Source organism: Physcomitrium patens, chromosome 19 (assembly GCF_059467195.1).
Source record: "Physcomitrium patens ecotype Gransden chromosome 19, ASM5946719v1, whole genome shotgun sequence".
In the NCBI taxonomy this organism is placed as follows: domain Eukaryota; kingdom Viridiplantae; phylum Streptophyta; class Bryopsida; order Funariales; family Funariaceae; genus Physcomitrium; species Physcomitrium patens.
In genome coordinates, this window is record NC_143428.1 from 8450985 (window position 1) to 8474427 (window position 23443).

Below are 23443 nucleotides of genomic sequence, written 5' to 3' on the forward strand. Positions count from 1 at the left end.
TATTGGAAATCTGATTAACTATGATGTTGAGAATTGAAAAAGGGTAGACATTCCTATATTTCTATTGCTAAATTTTAAGTGGGTCAACAGAAGTTGGGGTTTGAACCTTAGATGCACCATTATTTAAATCAACCCTGCCTTAAATACCAGGTCCTAAAACTGACGACCTCGTTAGGAACCCCATTCGGGATCTTGATAGGGACGTGGGTTGAAGCCCTAAAACCCTACACGTCCTGAGGCTTGACATGAATTAAATCCCTTTTAGGGTTTAACGCTTTTGGGTTTTGTCTCCGACTCGACGCGGAGGAGCGTTGTAGCACGGCATCTCTCCTCAGAGTTGTAGTTGCAGGATTGTTGATTGGAATTTTAGGAGCACAGGCCGAATTATTGCTAACGAGAGGAAGTGTAGTGTCAGTGACGTCCATTTGAATTGATGTGAGATTTTGAAGCCTGGTGATTGCGGAGTCAGGGCTTTGGCCATGGCGTCAGCGTTGAGTTACAAGAAAAATTTCAAGGTTTCGCCTGCGTTGCAGCTATTTTACACGGGAGGTCCTGTGGTTGTGTCGCCCGATGAAAAAACTGTGGCATGTGCTTGCACGGACGATGTGAAGGTTGTGGAGCTCGCTACTGGGGTGGTTGTTAAAACGTTCAAGGGCGACACCGAGCCCATCACTGCCATTGTTTACAGTCCCGATGGGAACACTCTATTTGCTGCTAGCCGAAGTCTGCAGATTAAACACTGGGATTTGAGTTCCCAAGCTTGTCTACGTTCCTGGAAGGTAATTCCCTTGCGGTTTCGGAATTCCCAACCACAATCACGAGTGTTTTTTTTCGTACGGGAAGTGAGGCAGAAGAATCTTGAAGTAGCCGGGGTCATTTCGCAGAAATATGGCAGAAGTTTCTAATGTCTAAACCCTAAACCCGGAAGGCGCATGTTCGTTATTTCTTTTGACTTTAGTCTTTTTGGAAGCATTCATTTGATCACTTTCGCTAATTCAGCTGCTGCAGCAGCTGATTCGTTTTAGTACTAGCTGGCCTATGCGCATATCATGCAGTGTTCGAAACGAGTTATGCAAGTCGGAAGGAATTCAGTATAATACATGTTTGTATGATTGAAACGGCTTTAATAGAACTTATCAGGTCCTTTGAATTTTGCAATGGTGAGAAATCCTTCTAGAAGAGTAGGTTGTGACTTTCGGTAGTCTTTTGTTACAAGTGTTGAATCCCTCATCGGATGTCATCAAGTAGGATGTGTTGATTGTGTATATTTAAAAATTTCTATCAAAAATGCATTTTAGTTACGTAGAGATCTTCGCATAAGTGTTATGTTACTAATAGCGGTTTCTATTCATCAGACGATTGTGTTTTTGTTTTGAAATAAGTTAGTTTCTCAAAAAAATGGTAGAATTATAATTAGTGTTATTGAATATTTTTTCTAGGCACATGACGCCCCTGTGGTAGCTATGTCCGTGGACGCCTCGGGTGGGTTGCTTGCAACAGCGAGCGCTGATCGAAGAGTGCTTGTCTGGGACATAGAAGGAGGTTTCTGCACACACGCATTCAAGGGTCACACGGGGGTGGTCTCATGCGTTCAGTTTCACCCTGACATCCACCGCCTTTTGGTACGTAACATGGCATTATTGTCTGGGTTTAATTTAACCACCATATCAGAGGTCTTACTATGAAGTACCGTAGAGAGAATGCACCTGGAAGCAGGCCGCACGCTGGCACTTGATTTTACATCTTGATTCACAACATATTTGATTGTTGAGTTTGCGTACCGTGATCAGTAATAGAACGAGTCGTGGATAGCAGCTTTTTTCAGGAAGCGATGATGGAACTGTTCGAGTTTGGGATCTAGTCACGAAAACTTGTGCTGCAATATTGAACAAACATTTCTCAGCCGTGACAAGCTTAGATGTTTCAAGAAATGGTTGGACATTAGTGAGCGCTGGAAGGGATAAGGTACGTTTCACCCGACTATGTTACTCACCTGGCCTCTCTCTGCTCAGTATTCAAATAATCTGGACTTATTCTATTGTACCGAAAAATAGTGTAATTTCCTGGATGTTCGTCAAGCCTGTATGAGGTTTTTAGATTTTTATTGAGGAGGAGTATCCGAAGTTAATTTGTTTATGTGCTTTTCTGCTTCGTTTTTCCAGGTGGTGAATGTGTGGAACTTACGAGACTACAGTTTACAGATAGCTGTCCCTATATATGAAGCTATTGAAACAGTTTTGGTGCTTCCAGAGGGATGTGGCCTACCAGGGTGTAGTAATGATTCCTCGGCTCAGAAAAAGAGTGGTCAGGCTTCACTAAATTTATTGACAGTTGGAGAGCGAGGAATTGTTTCCGTTTGGAACACTGCAGGGTAAGTCTATATCTTGATGCTCAAAATTCAGACGTGGATTTCATATTTTTCACGTCAAGAATCTCACAGGTACAATTAAGTCATGAGATTCTTGTGGTGAAAAATATGAAAAATCCACGTCTGAATTTTGAAAGCGCTTGCCCTCTTTGACAACGTGCACAGTGCTTCATGTTGCATATGTTCGCTAGTTTACGTGGTCCAGCATTGCCTTCGTTGTGGGATGATGGTGAAAGAATATTCGAGCTTCATACTGCGTATACTTCATACTGAGCCTGCACTGAGCTGTAATATATGTTCTTAGAAGTTGGAATGGTTTCTATGCTGAAGCATATGTCGGGAGATTTATTTATTTTTAGTCTCCACTAACGTACCTCGGGTTGGTGCAGCGCTACCTGCTTGTACAAGCAGAAAGTTTCAGACGCAACAGTAAGTTCGAAACAGGAAGATGCCAAGGGAGGTTTCGTTGCTGCGGCCTGGCTACCATCTCAGGGTGAAGTAATGTGTGTAACTGCAGATCAACGTCTACTATTTTACACGTCTGATACTCAAGAAAATGATGAGAAAGATTTGAAGTTAGCGAGGCGGTTGATTGGGTACAATGAAGAGATCATCGATCTGAAGTTTCTGGGTGACGGTGACTCTTCACTGGCTGTAGCCACTAATCTGGAACAGGTAAGTGTTGTGTGCACATGCTTGTTTATATTTCAAGCTCATTTCCCTCCCGAAGTGTGCTGCATGCTGACGTCTACAAATTCTTGTGCACGATCACTAGTTTCCACATGTTCACTTTGTAGTTACATGTCAAGAAGCTGAATTTGTGCTAAACCTATGAAGTGCATGTTTTTTCTTTTGGAATCTTTTATTCAAATATGATGTCAACATGAGCTGGCTACTGCTGCTGCCAGCAGATAGGTTGTCCATTCTTGCATGTTTTTATAGCAAAGTTTGAATGGTGCAGGTAAGGGTTTATGATATGACAACTATGACATGCCAACAAGAACTAGTGGGCCATACCGACATAGTGTTATCTCTGGACTCTTGTGTAACTACTGCAGGTGTACCCCTGTTGGCGTCTTCCTCGAAAGATCACTCGGTACATATTTCTTTCTAGTTTTTATGTGTGGCATGCTGCTCGGCGATTAGTGAGCAATGACTGCGTCGTCGCAATGGGAGACTGAATATTTGGTGTCCTGTATTGGAGTTGATTTTGCTATTTCTGCTGTACGTGAGGTGTGTCATATTGGTGGGAACCAAATGGGGTTTTATACTTATCGTTTTTATTAGTAATGAAATTCATGCATGCTTGTTAATTTTGTTTACTTACCTCTGAAGTAGGTTTCAACGTAAGTTATTGTGTTGATTCTCAGGTGAGGATTTGGAATGCTTCAACTGGGTCTTGCTTAGCTGTTGCAGCTGGACACATGGCAGCAGTTGGAGCAGTTGCCTTTTCCAAAAAGAAAAAGAATTTTGTAGTCAGTGGTAGCAGGTGCGGTACTTCAATTACTCCAGTTATGTTTCTTTCGATATCAGTCTGTCTCTCATGACATAAGGTTTTCAATCCTCAGTTGTTTTCTCCTCGGAATAACGTGGATTATACCATCTATCTACACCATCCAGCAAAAACTCACTAAAGTTTGAAACTTGATGCTTTGCGTTGTATTAGAAGAGGATTAATAACAACTAATAATTTTTCTTTTTGTGCCAGTGATCGCACGATAAAATTTTGGAATATTGAAGCTCTGGTCGCAGCAGAGGACATCACGGAGGTCGTGAAACTCTCTTCACAGGCTGTTGCAGCAGCTCATGAAAAAGATATCAATTCTTTAGCTGTTGCCCCTAACGACAGCCTTTTATGCAGTGGTTCACAGGTGAAAACGACAGCCCTTCTCTAAGTCTAGGTCTACTTTTATCCTGTTCAATCTGTCTTACATTCTTACTCCTCACCGTCATACTCATTGTAGTTTTTGTGGAATTTGTGAAAAATATACAAGCGGGTTTTTTTGAACACATCGTATGATTCTGATACTTTCCCTTGAATTCCGTAATTTCATAAAGAATTCTTCCAGTTGTATATTACGTGTATAGTATGTCATTAAGTAACTGACATGGTTGCTGATCTTCCAGGATCGAACTGCTAAAGTTTGGAGGCTTCCTGGATTAACTCCAGTATTCACGCTGAAAGGGCATAAGCGAGGAGTGTGGTGTGTGGAGTTCTCCCCAGTAGACCAGGCTGTTCTTACATCATCGGGAGACATGAAAATTAAGATTTGGTCACTTGTTGATGGCTCGTGCTTGAAAACCTTCGAAGGACACACTGCCAGTGTATTGAAGTGTTCATTTATTACTCGAGGAACACAGCTGGTTTCTGCAGGTATGGAAGCCGACAGTCGTTCTTCCAATTTGGATCGTCTATGGATCCTTCGATAGTAGGAGTGGCATTTTTAGTCTGAAATTTGCCTTCAAACTTCACCTTCTATTTCATTTGGTAATTAATGAATTCAAAACTGGTGTCTTCTTCACCTGGTTGAATATGGGCATATTCAATGTATAAGACATCTTGCAGATTGTGAATGTGAATTTCAAATGCCAGAAAGTAAATGTCATGAAAGTTTTCTGATGTAATGTGCAGGAGCCGATGGTTTGGTGAAGCTGTGGACCATCAAGACTAATGAATGTGTCAACACCTTTGATCATCATGAAGACAAGGTAATCTTGCGATCTTTGAACCGTTGTTCTCAGAAGTTCAGGAGGTCTGCTTCAGTTTGGATTGCAGGCTTCCTTGATGTATGCGCTAGAATTTACTTCCACTGTTGGGAATTTACGAGACAGTTTATGTTAAGGTTGCTAGGATATGGGATCTTGAGTTATGTCTAGGTTTGACGCACGATATTATTGTCTTTTTCCTATTCAGATATGGGCTCTAGCTGTTAGTTCAGGTACGGAAAAGTTGGCAACTGGTGGCGGTGATTCAGTGGTCAACATGTGGACAGATTGCACGGTTGATGATGAAGAAGAAGCTATACGTCAAGAGGTACAAGTCGTAATAAGGTTTTGCGAAGTTTTCTTAATGGTTCTTAGTGGTTTTCTTCACTATATGTAACAACAGTAATTGTCTATGGTCTTTTAAATGTCCGGTCTTAGTTCTGTTCAATTTCATCTGTCTGCACATAGTCTGTTAATGCTGAATATCATTGAACTCAGATATGCAGTTGGTTAATCAATAGATATTGTTGTATCATTAAGGACGCATGCTTTTACAGTTCATCTCACAGTCCGCTGTTTTTCTATCTTTGATGCCGCTCTTTTCCCTTTTCAGGAAGAGGAAGCGCTGAAAGACCAAGATCTATCAAATGCCCTGGCGGACACAGATTGGGTCAAAGCAGTACAGTTAGCATTTGAACTTCGACGGCCTTTTAGAGTGTTAAAAGTTTTCACTGAATTATTAGGGTATTTTACCTCAACTTTGCATTCATGTATTTACCTTGATTACATATTTTTCTGTAGATGCTCAAAAAACAGGTTGTAGGAACGCAAAGTATCATCGCTGTGTTCTTCTTATCGGATTTGGCTGGCAATACCCTAGAGGCCTTTTCATTTTTGTTTGCATGGTACATTGCAGGAGTGAAGGGGCCGATGTTCACACTCGGCAGATATTGCAGTCGCTCGATAAGGATTATTGGAAACTTATGTTAGAATACATTCGTGACTGGAATACAAAGCCAAAATCCTGTCATGTGGCGCAGCGTGTTCTGCATGAATTCTTCTCTGTGGTCCCTGTGTCGAAAATAGTGGAGGTATGTAGGCTTTATATGCTCTCTCTGTTTTGAATTTTGTTCGTAGACCATATAAGTACGTTTTAACAAATATCACATCAAAGTCATCACTTTCTTGATGTATATCTTCGTGAAGCACAGCTGTTAAGTATATGCCTGTTTTCAGCTTTTTATCCTTAATTATCATGATTTTATATTGTTGTATCTTGGTATGCAAGGTTATTATAGTGAAATAGATATTTTTCTTCCTTGAGCAATTTAATTAAGAATACAATGGGATTAGTGTTCCATTTCTTTTTGTTGAACCTTCTATTGCCTGGATCACGCAGATACCTCAAGTGCGAGAACTTATGGAAGGAATAATTCCATATACCAAGCGTCACTCTAGCAGGATCGACCGACTTTCTCGGAGCATTTTCCTACTGGATTACACGTTAGCTCGGATGAACGTGCTTATACCTGTGGACAACTTATCTGGGCCTGAAATCAAAGATGCAGCAGATTTGACGCAGGGAACAAGTTGGCCAATTGTTGAAAATTTGAATCGAATGGACGTTAGTTTGGAGGAAAAGGAGACAACAATGACAGATGCTAATGGTGTTCATGATGGGAAAACTTTCGATCAAACCGAGGATGAGATGGTTGACGCATTTGTAGAGAATGGTAGAGAAGCAGATGCTAACTGTAAGATTAAAAATGTTGAAAATGGCTCAAAATCATCCAAATCCAAAAAGAAAAGAAAAGGCGCCGGAGGGTCGGCCGATGAGAAAGTGGCGGTGGAGGATGGTCTACGAACACCTGAACCTAATTCAGGCAAGAAGAAAAAGACTTCATCGCAAGTGCTTTTAAACTCAGATGCACCTGAGGCTGTAGTAGAGGTTGAGCCAACAAGGGATGGTTTGACCGAAAACGGTGGTGACAAAAACGACTCTGCAGGTGATGATGATGCTACTCCAGTACAAGTAAGTAATACTGGGACTAAGTTAGGTAGGAAGAAGAAGAAAAGCGTAGGTGCACGGAGAAAGTCTCTCAGTTCCAGATAAGAACAATTTCCTCTGTAACGTCAGTTAATCGCAAAGCAGTATGGCACTGTTTTTTGGCCACTAATGCTTTGGTTATGATCATAATATTCGTCCCAGCAAACTTTTTGATACCTTAGGACTGATTATTGGTTTAGTTTTCTTGAATCAATCACGCGCCTCGCTTATTTGCGACCCCGCATCAAATCTTTGCCCAAGTTTTAGGCTGTTCTTACGGTAACCCTTGTGCATTACAATTTATTACTTGAATTTTCTTGACCTGTTTCCTCTTTTCTTCGTCTTTTCTAACCTGCAGGTTAATAATCTACACTATCCATTTCTTGTGAATTGTATCCAATCAACTGCTCGTCAACTAATACACCGCTTTTGCTGACGCACTCGTCCTAATACTTATTTCGAACTCACATCTCACTAAAGGTTTTCGAAGAATTCACAACGAAAAGAATTGTCAAATGGATAAGAAGGCATGCTTACGACGACGAAAACCCTCGTTTATTTAATCTCTTTCATGAAGAGCATTGTGTCTACTTATCTCTGGCATCTCAACCGTCCCGTAGTGCCCACGAATTGCCGCCCTCCCGTTAGCCCATACTGCACTATCCACAGCTCCCTCTAGCTGGAAGCGAGGAATGATTCAGGGTTCACATCCGTCGTCTCTAACTTGCAGTACAATCCCGAGTATCTCCGAAATGGCCCACATTAGCCACTTCGTACGAAGTCGAGTGAAACTGAAGCACTTTTCCTTTTTTGCACATCTCTTGGAAGTTCACTAGTGCTTTGAATTCTGTAGCTCGTAGCTCTGTTTCGCGCTTCAGGAATGTGAAAGTGGATTCGATAGTTGTTGGTAGAGGTAGATTGAGTCGTGTTGTTCTGTTCACAACTTGAAATTGTAGACTCGTCTACTCAGCCATGGCAGTCACGGCAATGTGTATTGCGCCTGTGTCGTCCATTGGAGTTGCCTCGTACTCGTCCAGTTCCTCTACGGTGCTGCGGGCGTCTGGAAGAAATTGCTGCTTTGCCTCGCTGCGGCTGGAGGCTTCGTCTTCAGAAAAGGCTGTGAGCCATGCATTCTCCTCGTGCTCTTTGCGGAGCTCTCGTATTCAAGAGCTCTCGAGATTTCGTAGATATAGTTTGGTATCAGGAGAGCGTGATCAGCGCGGCTTTTTTCTCACAGGTAATACTCTCATCTGCTTCGGTACTTTTGTTCATTGATGAACGAATTGCAGCTCCTGGATCATTTGCCACTGTTTTTAGGCCTATAATGGATTTACCTCGCATTCCTTGTGGTATTCGGATTATAAAATACCGCCGTTGAAAACCTATCATAGTTTTTGGAGGGACCTGAATCCTCGACTTGCAAATATTAGATAGGTGACGAGGGATTGTTTTAAGGGCTGCGAGAGTTTGGAACTCTTATATCAATTAATGGTGGCTCCGACCTAGCAGCTCAATTTCATTGCGATTTTAGTTAAGCGGATGCCTTTATTACTCTCGTGTGTTTTGGATTCATATTTGGAGTATGTTGCCTTCACTTCGTTGCTTTTCAGTAAGGACTGTATTCCCCACTAGCGGTTTAGGTCAGCAATTTTGGATTGAATATTACATTCAATGAGCGAGTTGAGTGTAGGTTTTTCTCGCGATCCTCGCCCTGCCAGTGTTGGTGAGGCGTATGCATCCTTGTTTGAAGTGAAGTAGCAGTAGACTTTGCTGGTAATCGACGTATTTGAGGACCAGTGTGAATTCATTTTAGCAATGTAATGTTTCACAGAACCAAATTAACGTTTCTTTCAGCTTTTAAATTTGGTCTATCTTCTCTGCAGAGTTGGTATAATGCGATCATGAGAATATGCTTGCCGAAATCGTTGGCTCATTGTAGTTGTAATGTGCAGTATATACAAGCTTCATGCAGATTTTGTTTTGCGTGTGGTAATCTTTTTCTTCAAGAGTGATTGTAATCATTTAAGGTATCATTCTCAGCAATGATAAGGTTTCAGTCTTTTAATTATTTTTTAAGGATGTGACATGTAGCGCTCAGATGACACGAATCTGATGGTTGTGATCGTTGCAACTATGGTGTCAGCAGTTCGAATCTTCTCGGCATTTCTATATTTTATTGACATTGCCTTTGGTTGAGCTCAACTCTCTAACTTATATCTACTCGGATTGGGGGTGATTTTGGAGTGTAGTGGCTGCAGTGGCGAATCCAGTTGATGTCAACAAGGGATTTGATGAGATGATAGCAGGAACAACACGGAAGTATTACATGTTGGGGGGCAAGGGTGGTGTGGGAAAGACTAGTCTTGCTGCTAGCTTAGCCGTTAAGTTTGCTAATAGTGGCCATCCAACTCTGGTCGTTTCTACAGACCCAGCTCATTCACTCAGCGACTCGTTTGCTCAGGTATACTTGCAACGTTTGTATATATTTTTCTTAATGTAAGCAAGAGTGTGTTCTTCTATGTTTAGGTGTAGATTTTGAGGATGGTTTCAAAAAACTTCGTCTTTGCGCTGGCGACGGAAAGACATAAACGTTACCAACAAATGAACAAAAAAAAGTACAGTAGTATGGTTTGAAAAACGATCTACTGGATATCTGACTCCGAGGTTTCGCACTTCAGCAATCCTTATTTTTAAAATTGTCTTTTAACGGACGTCTTTGTGTGTACATTTTCAAGTAATTTTCTTTTATTCCTAAGTTGCTGCGATTTCGTGGTTATTACAGCTGATTAAACCTGTGTGATGCAGGATTTAAGCGGCGGAACAATTATGCCTGTGGATGGTGTTGATTTGCCATTGTATGCCATGGAGGTTTGTCCTTTATCATTCATGCCCTAAAGATTCCATTAGTTGGTCCATATGCAAGACCTCTGAGTTGCCTTCTAGGTGTACGGTGTAACAATTTACAGAATATAAAATGAGCAAGTTCAGAAAATCGATTGCAAGAAAATATTGTTTGTAAATCAGTATTAACCAACTATACGTGAGGTTGCTGAATGTTATTTGTGATGTTGATACAAAGATAAACCCAGAGCAAGCTAGGGAAGAGTTTCGTACGTCAGTCTCTAAAGATGGGGGGACTGGCGTCAAAGATTTTATGGACAGCCTGGGTTTAGGCGGTTGGGTGGACGAGGTAATATCACTCGTCAAAAAGTTGAATTTAGTTTTTTGGGATAATGCTGAAGGCTTATTTAATTCATTCAGTAAACTCAATGATTTTTGAAGGACATGGATTGAAAGGTTCACATTTCCGTTGTCTTTTGTTACAGTTAAGTGAGCTGAAACTTGGTGAGCTTTTGGATACCCCACCACCAGGCCTTGATGAAGCCATCGCAATATCCAAAGTAAGTCCCATTCACATCCAATTCTCTTTTAACTCATTCGATTGTGTAAAGTGAAGCTTTCAATTCAATCAAAAATGTATGATCAGCTGGTTTGGTTAATATATATCATGCGTACTTCTAGTTGATTTTACTCACAATGTGCTCTGGGCAGGTTGTTCAATTTATGCAAGCTCCTGAGTATAGCAAGTTCACGCGGATCATCTTCGATACTGCACCAACAGTACTACTCACGCTTCTGCCTTCTTTCGAGAGGCTGTCTCTTACTGAACTTGCTTGCATTGATGAACGGGACAAGTCAATTTATTCCTCCTTGCCATTTGTGCTGACAGGGACATACATTACGTTTATTGTCATTGCCGGATTTTCTGGATGCTTCAATTGGTAAAATATTGAAGGTGCGCATTTCCATCTAACCGCACCTACTTCATGACTTGGCTTATTAATTTTTCTGGACATGTACAAACGAGAAACTAATGAAAAGTCAAAAAAGCACATCGACAGCAAATTCTCTGTTACGTCACTGCTTATTTTGAACGATGAACTTGAATGATAATCTTGACAGTTGAAAAAGAAAATTCAGAGCGCAGCATCAGCAATCAAGTCTGTGTTTGGTCAAGAAAACGGAAGTGACAAGGCTGTACGTACTAGTCCTGCTGTACTTTCTCTAGTACCTATTACATGAGCTCCGGGTTTGTATGATAGACCTTGTGCTTTACTACATCCGGATGTATTTTTTGAAGTGGTGAAAAGTTATGTGCCGGATATTGCGGCTGTTTACGTATATACCACCGATTTATGTAATTGTCTGAATTATTGTCATTGGTCGGAATTTTATTTGTTTAGTGATAGTTCTGGAATGAAGTCTGCGGCTTCTATTCATGTTAAATGCAACGTATAGAATCCAGTGTTGTCGTTCGCTAATATCGCACTGTTGGATGCCAGACCGACAAATTAGAGGCACTCAAGGAGAGAATGATTATGGTTCGGGAGATCTTCAGAAATAAGGAAACAACTGAGTTTGTGATTGTGACCATTCCCACGGTGAGCAATTTCAGAATATTTTCCTATTTCAACGTAATTAAGCATGTCATCAGTAATTTTTTCGCACGTCAATGTTCATCTTTTGGCTGATTTTTCTTGCAGGTCATGGCCATTAGTGAAAGTTCACGGTTAAAGAGTTCTTTAGAAAAAGGAGGAGTCCCAGTAAAGCGGCTTATTGTGAATCAAGTACTACCTCCTTCTAATTCTGACTGCAAGTTTTGTGCAGTCAAACGCAAGGTGTGCCTCCATAAGGATTTTGAAACATGAAGTGTTTATGCAAAGCGTGTGCCATTGGACTTTCTTTCTCATTTATTGCCGAGCTGTTCAGAACATATTACACAACTTTTGCCAACCCTCGTGTGGTGACTGCAGGATCAAAAAAAAGCGATGGACTTGGTGTCAGAAGATGCCAATTTAAAAACATTAGAAATAGTTCAGTCTCCATTATTTGACCTAGAGATTAGAGGTGTTCCAGCCCTGAAGTTTATGGGTGACCTTGTCTGGCGTTGATGTATCACCACTGGAAGTGCCTACACAGAAGATTTGTTGTGCACATCATCATAGTAGTTTTACACATTAACCATCTTCCATTTTACTGTGTATCATGGAACATTCTTTCCAACAGAATCATTAGATTAGTCTTGTAGTTCTTGGTTATCACATATTATGTATATGACACAGTATTGGAGCTCTTTCTTGTTGGAGTTAGACTTCGTATGCAGAAGGTATCCTTCAATAGAAAGTGGTCCTTTAATCTAACAACTATCGATAAAGCTTTGTCTCATGAATTCTGCTTATCAAGTGAACAGCACCGAAGCTTTAATGAAAGTATAACATGCATATTAGTCCAATTATGGAATACAATATAGGACAATATACATTTGTACTACAGAACTTACATGTTTATCATATTCTTTGAGTTTAATGATTCAAAGTTTGCTTCTAGTAGCATGTGAGATGCTACTTAGCAAAAGCACTTGTCTATATCTATCTATATATATATATATATAGTAGCTCTAATATATTTTAAAGTTACTATAAAAAGTTACAAAAATAAGTGATACAATTGAAAGCTTAAACCATATGTGTTTTGTATTTATAGTGTAGAAACAATTATGGCTACATTTGCTATTATTATTGTCACATTTATTTTTATAGGCTACACATGCCTATCTTATTGGATAGGAGAAATGGCCTTTCTAACAACAATGTTGACATAGGAATTCCAATTTGTTTTCACTACTTTATTCCTTTTGTTGTTGCTTACATAATTGCTAGCACAATTGACACCTAAATAAGCATTACTGGTATATACTCATTCATACTACTTCAACCACTTTCAAAAGCCCTAAGGGGAGCAACATATGCCAAAAGGGAAGAGATGGAGTAAGAGCTTTCAACAAGTTTGTTGTAGTCAAAGGCTATTGGATTGTAATAAGGATATCCAAATAACAACTTTTTGAACTTTAGAAGGTTTATTACAATGTGATTTAGGTGGAGAAGATTGTAACTGCCATAAGTTGACAAAAGAAACTAAGAGATGTAAGACTTCTAGTACTTAAACTTGATTTCAACAAATAATTATAAAAAATAAAAAATAAAAAAAAAAACTACTTAATGGTACAAAAATCCATTTAAGCATACTTTTTACATTAAAATGATGAAAATTGTGATTTAAAATTATTGTAGTTTTTTTAAAACAATATATATATATATATATATATATATATATATACGCATATCTGTCTATAAATAAAAAAAACTGTATCACATTATTTTTTATTAAGTATTTAAATATCTTTAATAATATTTTTTATTTAATTATTAATATAATATGTAGCTTACAAATTATTGGCTTGCATTAATTAGTTATCAATTGTATCAACAAATATAAAAATTAAAATAATTTCATATTATATTTTGGCTATTTTCAAAAAATATTTGATTTAAAATTTGGCTATTTTCAACAAATATGTATTAGATCTCAAGAAATCATTGTAGAATACTAGTCAAGTATCAATCAATTTTGTGTGAATAATTGGCTTAAAAAAATTGATAGTTCAAATGTGAAGTGACATCAAGTGCAATTTTTAGATTCTAGTAAATTCCTCTACACTTGTTACCATCTTCCATGACAATTGCAACTTTAAAAATACAATTGGTAAATATGAGCATAATTTGCTTTTGCATTGAAAACAAAGCACATATGAGAAAGATTCCCGTCTCATATTTATCTTTTTCAGAGAAAAAAATCATCATTATTTTCTTCAAATATTATTTTGATGTTAAATATCTTTTAATTCACCTCGAAAAACAATTTTGCATCGAAATGCACTTGGGACATACTCCACGGGTAGACTCTGGCGGTGTGGTGACACACACACGGGCAACGAAGGAACTGGGGCGCGGGAACGACGAGGGCGGGAGAACGCCAGTTCCCGCTGCCCTGTTACTTGGCGCCATTCTGCCCAAGCCCAGCAACGCCTCGTCTCGCATCTCGCCTTCGCGGCGTCTCTCTCGGGCCTTTGCCTCATCTCACGGGCTCGGGAGATTTAAGAGCTTCACCAGAGTCTTGGACGAGCAAGAAAGAGAGTGGAAATGAGCGAAGGAGCCTGAGACCAGGTTGAAGCTGTCGCTAAACTTGGTGTGGTGTGAGGGAGGAGAAGTCATGTGTTGGGTTTTTGGGCAGGGGCGGATGGTTTCGTTAAATCTGGCAGTTTTGGGATGGTGGGTTGGGAAGCGGATGCACGGGAAACGGTAATTCTGGAGTTTGTTTTTGTATAGAGTTGGGTTTTGATGTGGTGGTGAAGTGGTCGGTGATGTATCCGGGCTGGGGCTCGGGCGCGCGCGAATGTGGGTGCACGCAAATACACCAGGGGAGGAAGGGATGGAGGGAGGGTTAAGGTGATTTTAGGGTTTTTGATGACCTGGAAAGAGGAAGAGAGTGGCTTGAGTTGGAGTTATTTTTTCCCTCAAGAAAGGAGGTTTGGAAGTTGAGCACGGTGGATGGTTGATGTAGGGAATAATTTTACTTACTGGTAAGGGTCAGAGAAAGGGTGCAAGGATTTGGCGTTGTTGGGTAGTGCGCAGTAATAATTGCAAGGGAAGGATTGCGGAAAATTGGTTTAGGTGGTGTGCCAGGCGAGGCTGATGGCGGAAAATTTAAGTGTGCTTCCGAATTCGATATCCCTCCAGGGGTCGCACGACACGAACTACCCTGATCTGGGAACGCTCACTCCGGTTCGCGGCCGGATTCTCAAGAAGGATGATCGCATCCTCCAGTGGGGGTACCACGAAACGAAGCAGTTAATCTCTATTCGGGCAGAGCTAGAGAAAGACTTCGCGCTGATCAAGCGGAACAAGACTCTGTGGGAGCTGATTGAGAGGAAAATGATGGAGAAAGGTTTTCGGAGGAGTGCAGATCAATGCAAGTGTAAATGGAAGAACTTGGTAAATCTTTATAAGGTATTTGTCTGCACTGGGTCTTTCCTTTTCATGCACGCTAATAGAAAACCGAATCTTGTTCGTGAAATGAGTATGTTGGTAATTATTTTTGAACGATATTCTATGCGCTTCTTTCTTTTGGAGGCATCTCTTGATGCACATCCAATTCCGTCTTCCTTCGCAGCCTAATTATGGGGTTTGAACATAGCCTGCACCTTATGAAGGAATCAACAAGTGATTAGTTTCACTGCTCGGTTATGATAGCATATTCTTGATAGAAGGTGGTGCAGACGATTAGGAACCGACATGCGGACCGGGAAAATAGCAACTCGAACTGCATTGTTCGGTAGTGTAGATACTCTTAGGATATCACCTTTCTTTTAATGCGGTTTAGGGTTTCATGACGTGATAATTAGTCACAAAATTTGGGGTTCCTTCTGAAGTTTAGATCGTCCTTTTCGTATATGACTCGATGCTCCTGTTCCAATCTCAATTTGGAATTGTCTTGTATGTTATTCACCTCACATGCATTCTCGATGAGGGTAAACTATACAGCCCTGTGACATGTAGGATTGCAAGTGCGTGGTTACATTCTGAACTATTTTATCTCATCAATCATGTGGTCATGTCCGTTTTCCAGGGGAAGGAGACGTTCGAGCCTGACTACGAGGTCCAGTCTACATCATGCTCTTACTCCGCATCGTTTATGTTCGTTTCTTTGGCTTGACCACTGTGGATTGTTGATTGATAATTCATCCTTGTCCTGGTCAAAGCTGATCATAGACTTGTTGTCGAATCCCTGTGATCCGCTGTACTTTTGATGCTGAATGCTTACAACCAGGGTGTTGACATTTTGCATGTCGACATGTAGTTTCCGCAGGGTAAGGATCCCATTTATCCTGAGAATGGCAGGCAATGCCCTTTCTTTGATGAACTTGATGCTATTTTCAAAGAACGTGCCAAGAACTCAGACAAAAGCCTGCTGGAATCCGAGCTAGGGTCTCGAGGCAAGAAGAAAGGCAAGAGGGGCAAAACCAAAAGTGATGATGACGATGACAGTGAGGACGACGATGAGGAGGAAGAGAGCGAAGAGGACCGTGTTGTGCAGAGGAAGAAGAGGAAAAACGAGAAGGAGAACAACCGGCCTCGTGTAACAGCGGAGAAGTATCGTGCCAACAGCATGCAAGAAGTGTTGGAGGACTTCTTCCAGCAGCAGCAGAGGGTGGAGGAGCAGTGGAGGGAGTCGGTGGAGAGGAGAGAACAGGAGCGGCGGTTGCGGGAGCAGGAGTGGAGAGACGCGATGGAGAAGCTGGAACAGGAGCGGATTGCGAGGGAGCACATGTGGCGAGAGCGTGAGGAACAGAAGAGAATCCGAGACGAGGCCCGAGCACAGAAGAGAGACGAACTGTTCGCGGCGTTGTTGACGAAGTTGGCGCAGGACGAAGGGTACTGAAGTGATGAGCGTGGTGAAGGTGGTTGGAGTGAAGGATGCGAGGATCATACGATGACATGCGCATGGGAGGGGGAGGTCACCGGGGCGACGACGGAGAGGTGGAGGTTTGTGGTAAAGGAGGTGGTGCGGGGTGGATTAGAGCGTATGAGATGGGAAGCAGTTGTTGAGGAGGGCAACGAAGAGATGGACGAGGGAAGGGATTCGAGGCGTGGGATGAGGAGGGCGTGAAAAGAGAGGGGTATTGACGTGGGAGTGTGGAGAGTCTGAGTGACGTCTGCGGGTGATGTCCAGTGTGTTGTAGACAAGGTCGACGGCAACGGGTGGTGATGGGCATGGAGGATTTGTGGGTTCCCCACTTGTAGAGATGTATATTCCCCTATTGGTAGATCTTGAAGCTTTTGAACCTGTAGTCTCAAGGGAAGGCCTGCCCTGATTGTAAGATTTTCAACAACCACAGTTTTTGTACTTGCTTTTTTGATTGTCCGTGTTCGTGTTCGTGTTTTCCTTGCTTCTTTTGTTGATGTGTTAATTTTTTTTTATGCTTTTCTTTACTTTAGTTAGTCGTCATGTTTTTTTATTATTACTTTATTTGGATGACAGATTAGCATCGTGTCCATGGTGGTTATGGCGGTGCTTGATTTCATATGGACGATCGTTTGGTAGTTCCGTCTGCGCCTAGAAAAATTGACATGGCTGGGGCAGTCTACACAGGTTTTTTAAGGCGAAGATTTATTACCACACTCAACTTCTTAGCTGCCCTTGGATGCTTTTTCAATTGTTCAATTGCCCCAGTTATTACAAACTGGAGTTCTTTATGGTCTTGATGTCATGGGAACGGATTGCGAGCAAATACACTAGTTCCTTAACTTCTCTTTAACTAAAGCTGCAGGATTGAAAAGTTCTTTTGATTTCGTTGCAGCTGACAGGACATCGTCAACATGGGGTGGTGGCCAACCCTTTGATATGATCGTTGATGGTAGCCATACCAACTGTTGAAAGATGGTCCTCTGACATTATCTACTCCCGTGCTTTGTCTTTGTCCGTTCTCTTTGACACTACTCTAAGACGGTACTGGAATTGGAGGTGCACAGTGGTTTAATCATGTTTCTTGAGAGATTATTAAACCAACATAGAAGTTGACAACCCTTGTCTATGGCTAGCCTTGGAAACTCGTTTTCATTCAAAAATTGGATCCTTCTGTATTGCACATGTTCAAACTTATTATCTTTTAATTTTCATGATTAAGATTCATTTTAGAAAATCTTCATCATATTTTAACTAGTTGTTGAAGAATACAACGATGCAAATTGTAATGTTGACAAATGAAAGCAGAATTTTTAATGAAAAAAATCATAACACTATTTTTAATATAAAGTGTTGGACTTAAGTGTATGTGGGATGTCACATGGAATAAAACAAATTCCTTTTGAACAACTACGTCATAGGTTGGTGTGGGATGAATATGTAAAGGAAAGATTTTTTATGCCATTAAAGATTTTTTCTTGATTTTTAAGATTTTCTTTTTTTCTTTTTTCTTTTTTCTTTTTTTTATCAATCATAAAAAATAAATTGTACATCAATTTAAATATTCTCTTCTTTAAGAAAATACATTGATTTTTAATTATTTTTGTTTGTTAGTTATTTCATAATTGCATCTTCAACAATGTGTTCTCTATTTCAAGATATAATTATATCACGAAATAACTTAATTATTCGAAAGATAAAATGATATGGCAAATCAAATTATTGTATGAAATACTATTCATGATTTTTACTAATTCTAAGAAGTATTAGTAAATTCATATGGCATATGTAAAGATCCAATTTGCAATAAAAAGTTTTAATATTTCTTAACAAAGGTATTATCTACCTAATCTATCTTTATCTACTTCTATTTGAAGTTGTTTATTTAAGCAGTATATACATTTGTAATTAGATAGATCCAAATTGGAAATGAGACAAACTTCTATTTAAATTTTAAAACATAACAAAATCTACAAGAAACTTGTATGGATATGTTTTTATTGTGACAAAAAACTACCCAAATTTAAACATTATTTTAAGAATAAAAAAAATTAATACCAGTTGAATTTATAATGCTCAAAAGTAGTACAAAAAAAATCCTGAATCTATTCTTTTGAATAAGTTTTTTTTAATATTTAATTATTTATGCTACATAATAATTATTAATATTTTTTTTATAAAAATAAAAAATAAATATCACTCTTATATTCACCATTGAAAATTTGTAATGGACAAGATAGAAAAAATTATTGACATAATCAATACAAAGTTCTATCTATTCATATTTCAAAAAAAAAAAAAAAAAAAAAAAAAAATCTGATGACAAAGTTGCTAAATAAGTAATGGGTTATTTTTTTAAAAAAATTATAAGCTTTTGTTGAAAAAAATTAGACAAACAGTTACATATGTATATATATGCACATATATATGTTAAACAGAAATTAGAAAAAAAGTTATATGTATATATATATATATATATACATTTTCAAGTTTCTATACTAAGAATTGTTTTACATACATTTGTTTTGGTTCTTTTAAAGTATGCACTAGAGTTGTGAAATCCCTTGAAGATTGTCCACAAAATATCATGATTACTTACCAAATAAGGTGTATCTTTACTATAAGAGCAATGCTCTTGTTTCTCTTGCCAAAAAGAGGGTAAAAAAAGCCCCTCTCTTTTGGATAAATTACAAAATTGCCTTTGTAATCAAATAATATGTTTTTATATCAATGGTCATATTTTTAAAACTTATACAATATTCTAAGTATTAAGACGTGGTTATGACGAATTTATAACTTATTATACCAAACATCATTATTATTATTATTTACAACTTTAATATCTACTGTGCCAAAGCTATATACTTATGTAAACCAACATTATCTTTTTAGCAATGCTTGAGCTATATATTGAAAAAGGTTTAAAAATTTATTTTTACAATACATTCTTAATCAATTCCAAGATACATTATGTAAAAAAGAAAAAAAGAATCTAAATCTAAATCTAAATCTTTGAAGATTAAAGTTTGTATAAAAATGCTAATTTTTCAAGACATGAAAGACTTTATATATATATATATATATAACACCAAATCTAATTTTCCTATACCTAAATATAAAAAACAAAGATTTTTATTACCAAGCTTACAATAAAGTACATATGTCATTATATATTGCATAAAATAAAAAAATAAATTACTTTGAAATTTTAATATATATATATATATATATACATATTTATATGCATAAATATACATAAATATGCATAAATAACTCTTTCCTAAAATAACTTAAGGTAAAAAAAATAAGTTTATCAAAACAATATTGTTTTGATTTTTTCATTTTACTCAATGTAATCGATTTTCATTACTCCTATGATCGAAATGAACCCATGTCACTAACCAAACAAAGTTTGAACAAACCACGTGAGTAACGTTTCCTTTTTCCTTTATTGGTTCGTGGCAAAAATCGCAAAGCCGCATGTGTGAACGCACTCCAAGTCCACAGGCCACCACGGTGTCGAGAAATTGGTCTCCCTTTGCATGGTCTCCTTACACCACGTGGAAATCCAGAGCATTGAATTAGGATTTGGTTTTTGGAAAGTTTGGACGGGGTGATTTTTGCAGCATTCCGAGAGATTGTGAACGTCTTAGTGATCGGATCGGTTGGTCGCAAGACTAAGCAGTGTTGCGTCGTGGGTGTTCTATTTTGAGGTCTAGGGTGTGGACTGGATTGGACTAGCGATGGGGCCAACGAGGGCAGAGCAATTCGTGGAGTCGGGCCACCAGGACGTGGTGCACGATGTGGCGGTGGATTACTACGGCAAGCGGTTGGCGACTTGCTCCTCCGATCGCCTCATCAAGGTGTTCGCGCTTGGCCCTGCTGGAGATGCGGCCGTAGCTACGGCTCTGGTCACTCTGGCTGGTCACGACGGCCCTGTGTGGCAGGTCGCGTGGGCGCATCCCAAATTCGGCAGTATCCTTGCGTCCTGTTCTTATGATCGCAAAGTCATCATCTGGAGGGAAGGCGCCGAGAATGAGTGGCAGCAGGCCCAGGTTTTTGTGGATCCTACCTCTTGTACCTCATTGTTACGTTTTTTTGTTTTTTGTTTTTTGTTTTTTTTTTGTGGTCACTTCGTAACTAGGGTTTGCGTGAGATTTTGTTTTTTTGTTTTATTTATTTATTTATTTATTTATTTATTTATTAAGTAGAGGTTTCTTGACAGTAGAAAAAGATTTAATAATGAAGTACTGTCTGAGTTTCAAGACCTCGTAGCATGGTCACAGGTATTCCAGGAACACGAGTCATCAGTGAACAGCATCTGCTGGGCACCTCAAGAATTTGGCTTATGCCTAGCGTGTGGATCATCAGATGGCACGATCTCGGTTCTGACGCAAAAGGCGGATGGATCTTGGGAGAAGGCGAAGATTGAGCAGGCTCATCCCGTGGGAGTGACGTCTGTGTCGTGGGCACCTGCAAGCGCTCCGGGGTCTTTGATTGGTATCAATTCAGAGCCTGTGCAGAAGCTGGCATCCGGTGGCTGTGATAACACCGTCAAAGTTTGGAAATTCCTCAATGGGAGCTGGAAATTGGATTGCTTTCCCCCTCTTTCCAAGCACGTTGACTGGGTGCGGGATGTTGCATGGGCTCCCAATCTTGGACTCGTTAAGTCCACCATCGCCAGTGCATCTCAAGATGGGACAGTTGTTATCTGGACTCAGGTATTGGGTTTACCTCAGCAGCGTCGTTTTCTCTAATCGTTTTTTTATTGCTCCAGTGTAGTATATGCTAGAGAATTGTCACGAGCATGAAACTAAGCTCTAGTGGTAGTACCCTGTATTTTTCCATCAAATATATTCGTCAAGCTACCTTGTCAACGTGTGCACTATGCTGCGTGTTAATTCATTGTGTACCATCCGAAGAAAGCATTGTCCATAAAGATTTCTCTGGAACTTCGGGTTGCTTTTGATCTTATGCTCTACAAATGTAGTTTACCTGCATTTGCAGTTATTCCCGTTTGTTCGTTCCTGCATCCCTTTCTTCTCTGAATCACCACTAACAAAGTTATGAATGTGAACTTCAGGCTAAAGATGGCGACCAGTGGCAGCCATTAACTTTGAATGATTTCAAAACACCAGTGTGGCGGATAAGTTGGTCCCTAACAGGTAATTTACTAGCAGTATCTGACTCCAGCAACAAAGTGACCCTGTGGAAAGAAGAGGTTGATGGAGAGTGGAATCAGGTTTCGAACGCGCAATGAGCTCGCATATTCTCTAGTTCTGTTCATAAATTAGCTGAGCTGGTGCGTAGTGTACATTACAGTACATTCTGGTTACATATTGTAACAGACATTTAGGTATTAAATAATTTCGAAACCACCTCCGGAAATTCACAAATCAGGGGTTTTTCGTTACAATTGATGTGGGGACTCTCTCGGCACTCGCCTACGACCCCATTTTTGTTCTTGTGTATTGCAGATTCTATAGCAATATGGTAATTGCTGACACAATTTCAGGCCTGTTGTATTCATCTATCTGTTCCTTCAATGGAGTCCTGTCTCTATTCTTCTAAACCGTAACACCTTAATGCTCCCTGGTTAAAGTTTACGATATTTTGTATTACTGTCGAGATTTTAGGGTAAAAAGCATAGAAACAATCAAGCCGGGAAAAAGTACATGTAGCAGGAATTGGTTGTACTTTGTCACTGACCTTCCATGGCACAAAATTTGAAGTGAAGCTTCTGGAAATGCCGACACCATCGACTGCCTCGATATTCGATGTGAGACGCAGACCAAAACTTCAAACCTATGCTGTTTTCTGGGTGTAGCTAGAAAGTTGGAGTGTGTACGGTCTATATAAAGGGGAATGAGGTGTAAATTCACCTATCCATGCGATCAGGCGAAACCTGCAATGGTTCAGAATGAAATTATAGATTCGAATCCAGTTCATTCATGTATTGTGGGATATCAATGGAAGTGACTTCATCTAGTCTGCGGGCATGGATACCAAATGCACCGGTCACGAACAATGCGTGCCAGTCCAATAATTTCTTCACCAAATAAATACCGAGAGCACCTGATGCTAGTCCTAGTAGAACGCTTAACGTCACAACTTCCATTTAATGTAATTCGCTTATGGGTAATGATAACTGTGAAATGCAAGAAGAGCATATTAACTTACCCAAGGAGACTCCTTCTATGCATGTCTACATGATGGCTATATACAACAAATGTAGTAAGGAATGAAAAGTACTGCGTTACTAAATTTGGCGCAACAGTCCAGAGAATCATCACTAAAGCACTCTGCTAATATCTCAGCGGCTTCACCTCGTGTTTAATCTGCCTCATTACTTTTGTCCATGAGACTGTCATCTGAATGTCAGAGCTTGCACCGACTCATTTTGCTGCTTCCATTTTCGGAGAAGTCTGTTAGGTGTCAACTTCCTCTAATTTAAATCCACCATTAAAAAGCCATGATATGTGCCGACCCAAAAGCACCGATCGAATGTCTGAAACTCAACTGGTCGGCAGGATGCGCTGTTCAGATGCTTCGCACAATTCTATTGCTGAAAATACTCGTATCGGATCGGATGATTCGGATCGTCAATATCCTTTACCCTTGGCACTTTTCTTTGAGCTTTTTGCGTAGTCCTTGTTTTGTGCATTTCGAGGATTAGCATATGTTGATCTCTGCAACTACATAAGTTAATCTATTTTGGCGTTACAGAGCACCAGGTGTCTTCGTCTTGTTCAACTGCTACATCGGCTTCCCGACAGACTTCCTCTGCGATTGGAATCTCTTCACCAGTGCTCTTGCTTCTTCGATTAGAACAAGTTTCTGAAATCAATCAAAGTATGCGGTGCTGTAGGGGAATTCTGTGGCCAAAGGCATTAGTTGGCTATGTTCGAATGCAGATGATCAGTACTTGACCAAACCATATTGCTGTGTGTAGATGAATA

General features: G+C 39.7%; 4 protein-coding genes across 7 annotated transcripts; all 4 read left to right on the forward strand.

Annotated features, from left to right (window-relative positions):
• The first annotated feature begins 265 nt into the window (after positions 1–265).
• On the forward strand, positions 266–7271 carry LOC112296076 (protein TORMOZ EMBRYO DEFECTIVE). The gene is made up of 14 exons (XM_024548214.3): positions 266–779; positions 1440–1622; positions 1816–1965; positions 2163–2371; positions 2758–3043; positions 3330–3464; positions 3739–3857; positions 4077–4239; positions 4496–4742; positions 5001–5077; positions 5283–5402; positions 5688–5818; positions 5991–6165; positions 6474–7271. Exons 1-14 carry the CDS (start codon positions 480–482, stop codon positions 7185–7187), a joined length of 3009 nt encoding a protein of 1002 aa, XP_024403982.1. The 5' UTR covers positions 266–479; the 3' UTR covers positions 7188–7271.
• Positions 7272–7408: 137 nt separating this feature from the next.
• On the forward strand, positions 7409–12360 carry LOC112296077 (ATPase GET3B). Of its 3 annotated transcripts, XM_090244563.1 has the most exons (12): positions 7409–8358; positions 9074–9148; positions 9371–9582; positions 9927–9989; positions 10201–10311; positions 10448–10522; positions 10674–10742; positions 10852–10917; positions 11085–11159; positions 11465–11563; positions 11666–11800; positions 11936–12360. In XM_090244563.1, exons 3-12 carry the CDS (start codon positions 9418–9420, stop codon positions 12071–12073), a joined length of 996 nt encoding a protein of 331 aa, XP_090100689.1. In that variant the 5' UTR covers positions 7409–8358; positions 9074–9148; positions 9371–9417; the 3' UTR covers positions 12074–12360. The 3 variants fall into 3 exon arrangements, with proteins under 3 accessions (XP_090100689.1, XP_024403984.1, XP_024403983.1); XM_024548216.3 differs by lacking the exon at positions 9074–9148 and having other exon boundaries at positions 7753–8358; XM_024548215.3 differs by lacking the exon at positions 9074–9148 and having other exon boundaries at positions 7777–8358; positions 11085–11177.
• Positions 12361–14060: 1700 nt separating this feature from the next.
• On the forward strand, positions 14061–17705 carry LOC112272786 (trihelix transcription factor GT-3b). 2 transcript variants are annotated; one of them, XM_024500896.3, is made up of 4 exons: positions 14061–15028; positions 15648–15677; positions 15879–16895; positions 17061–17705. In XM_024500896.3, the coding sequence occupies exons 1-3, from the start codon at positions 14714–14716 to the stop codon at positions 16458–16460; spliced, it is 927 nt and encodes a 308-aa protein (XP_024356664.1). In that variant the 5' UTR covers positions 14061–14713; the 3' UTR covers positions 16461–16895; positions 17061–17705. The 2 variants fall into 2 exon arrangements, with proteins under 2 accessions (XP_024356664.1, XP_024356666.1); XM_024500898.3 differs by having other exon boundaries at positions 15888–16895.
• Positions 17706–20016: 2311 nt separating this feature from the next.
• Positions 20017–21900, forward strand: LOC112295713 (protein transport protein SEC13 homolog B). The gene is made up of 3 exons (XM_024547576.2): positions 20017–20539; positions 20771–21205; positions 21568–21900. Exons 1-3 carry the CDS (start codon positions 20228–20230, stop codon positions 21742–21744), a joined length of 924 nt encoding a protein of 307 aa, XP_024403344.1. The 5' UTR covers positions 20017–20227; the 3' UTR covers positions 21745–21900.
• The last annotated feature ends 1543 nt before the right edge of the window (positions 21901–23443 follow it).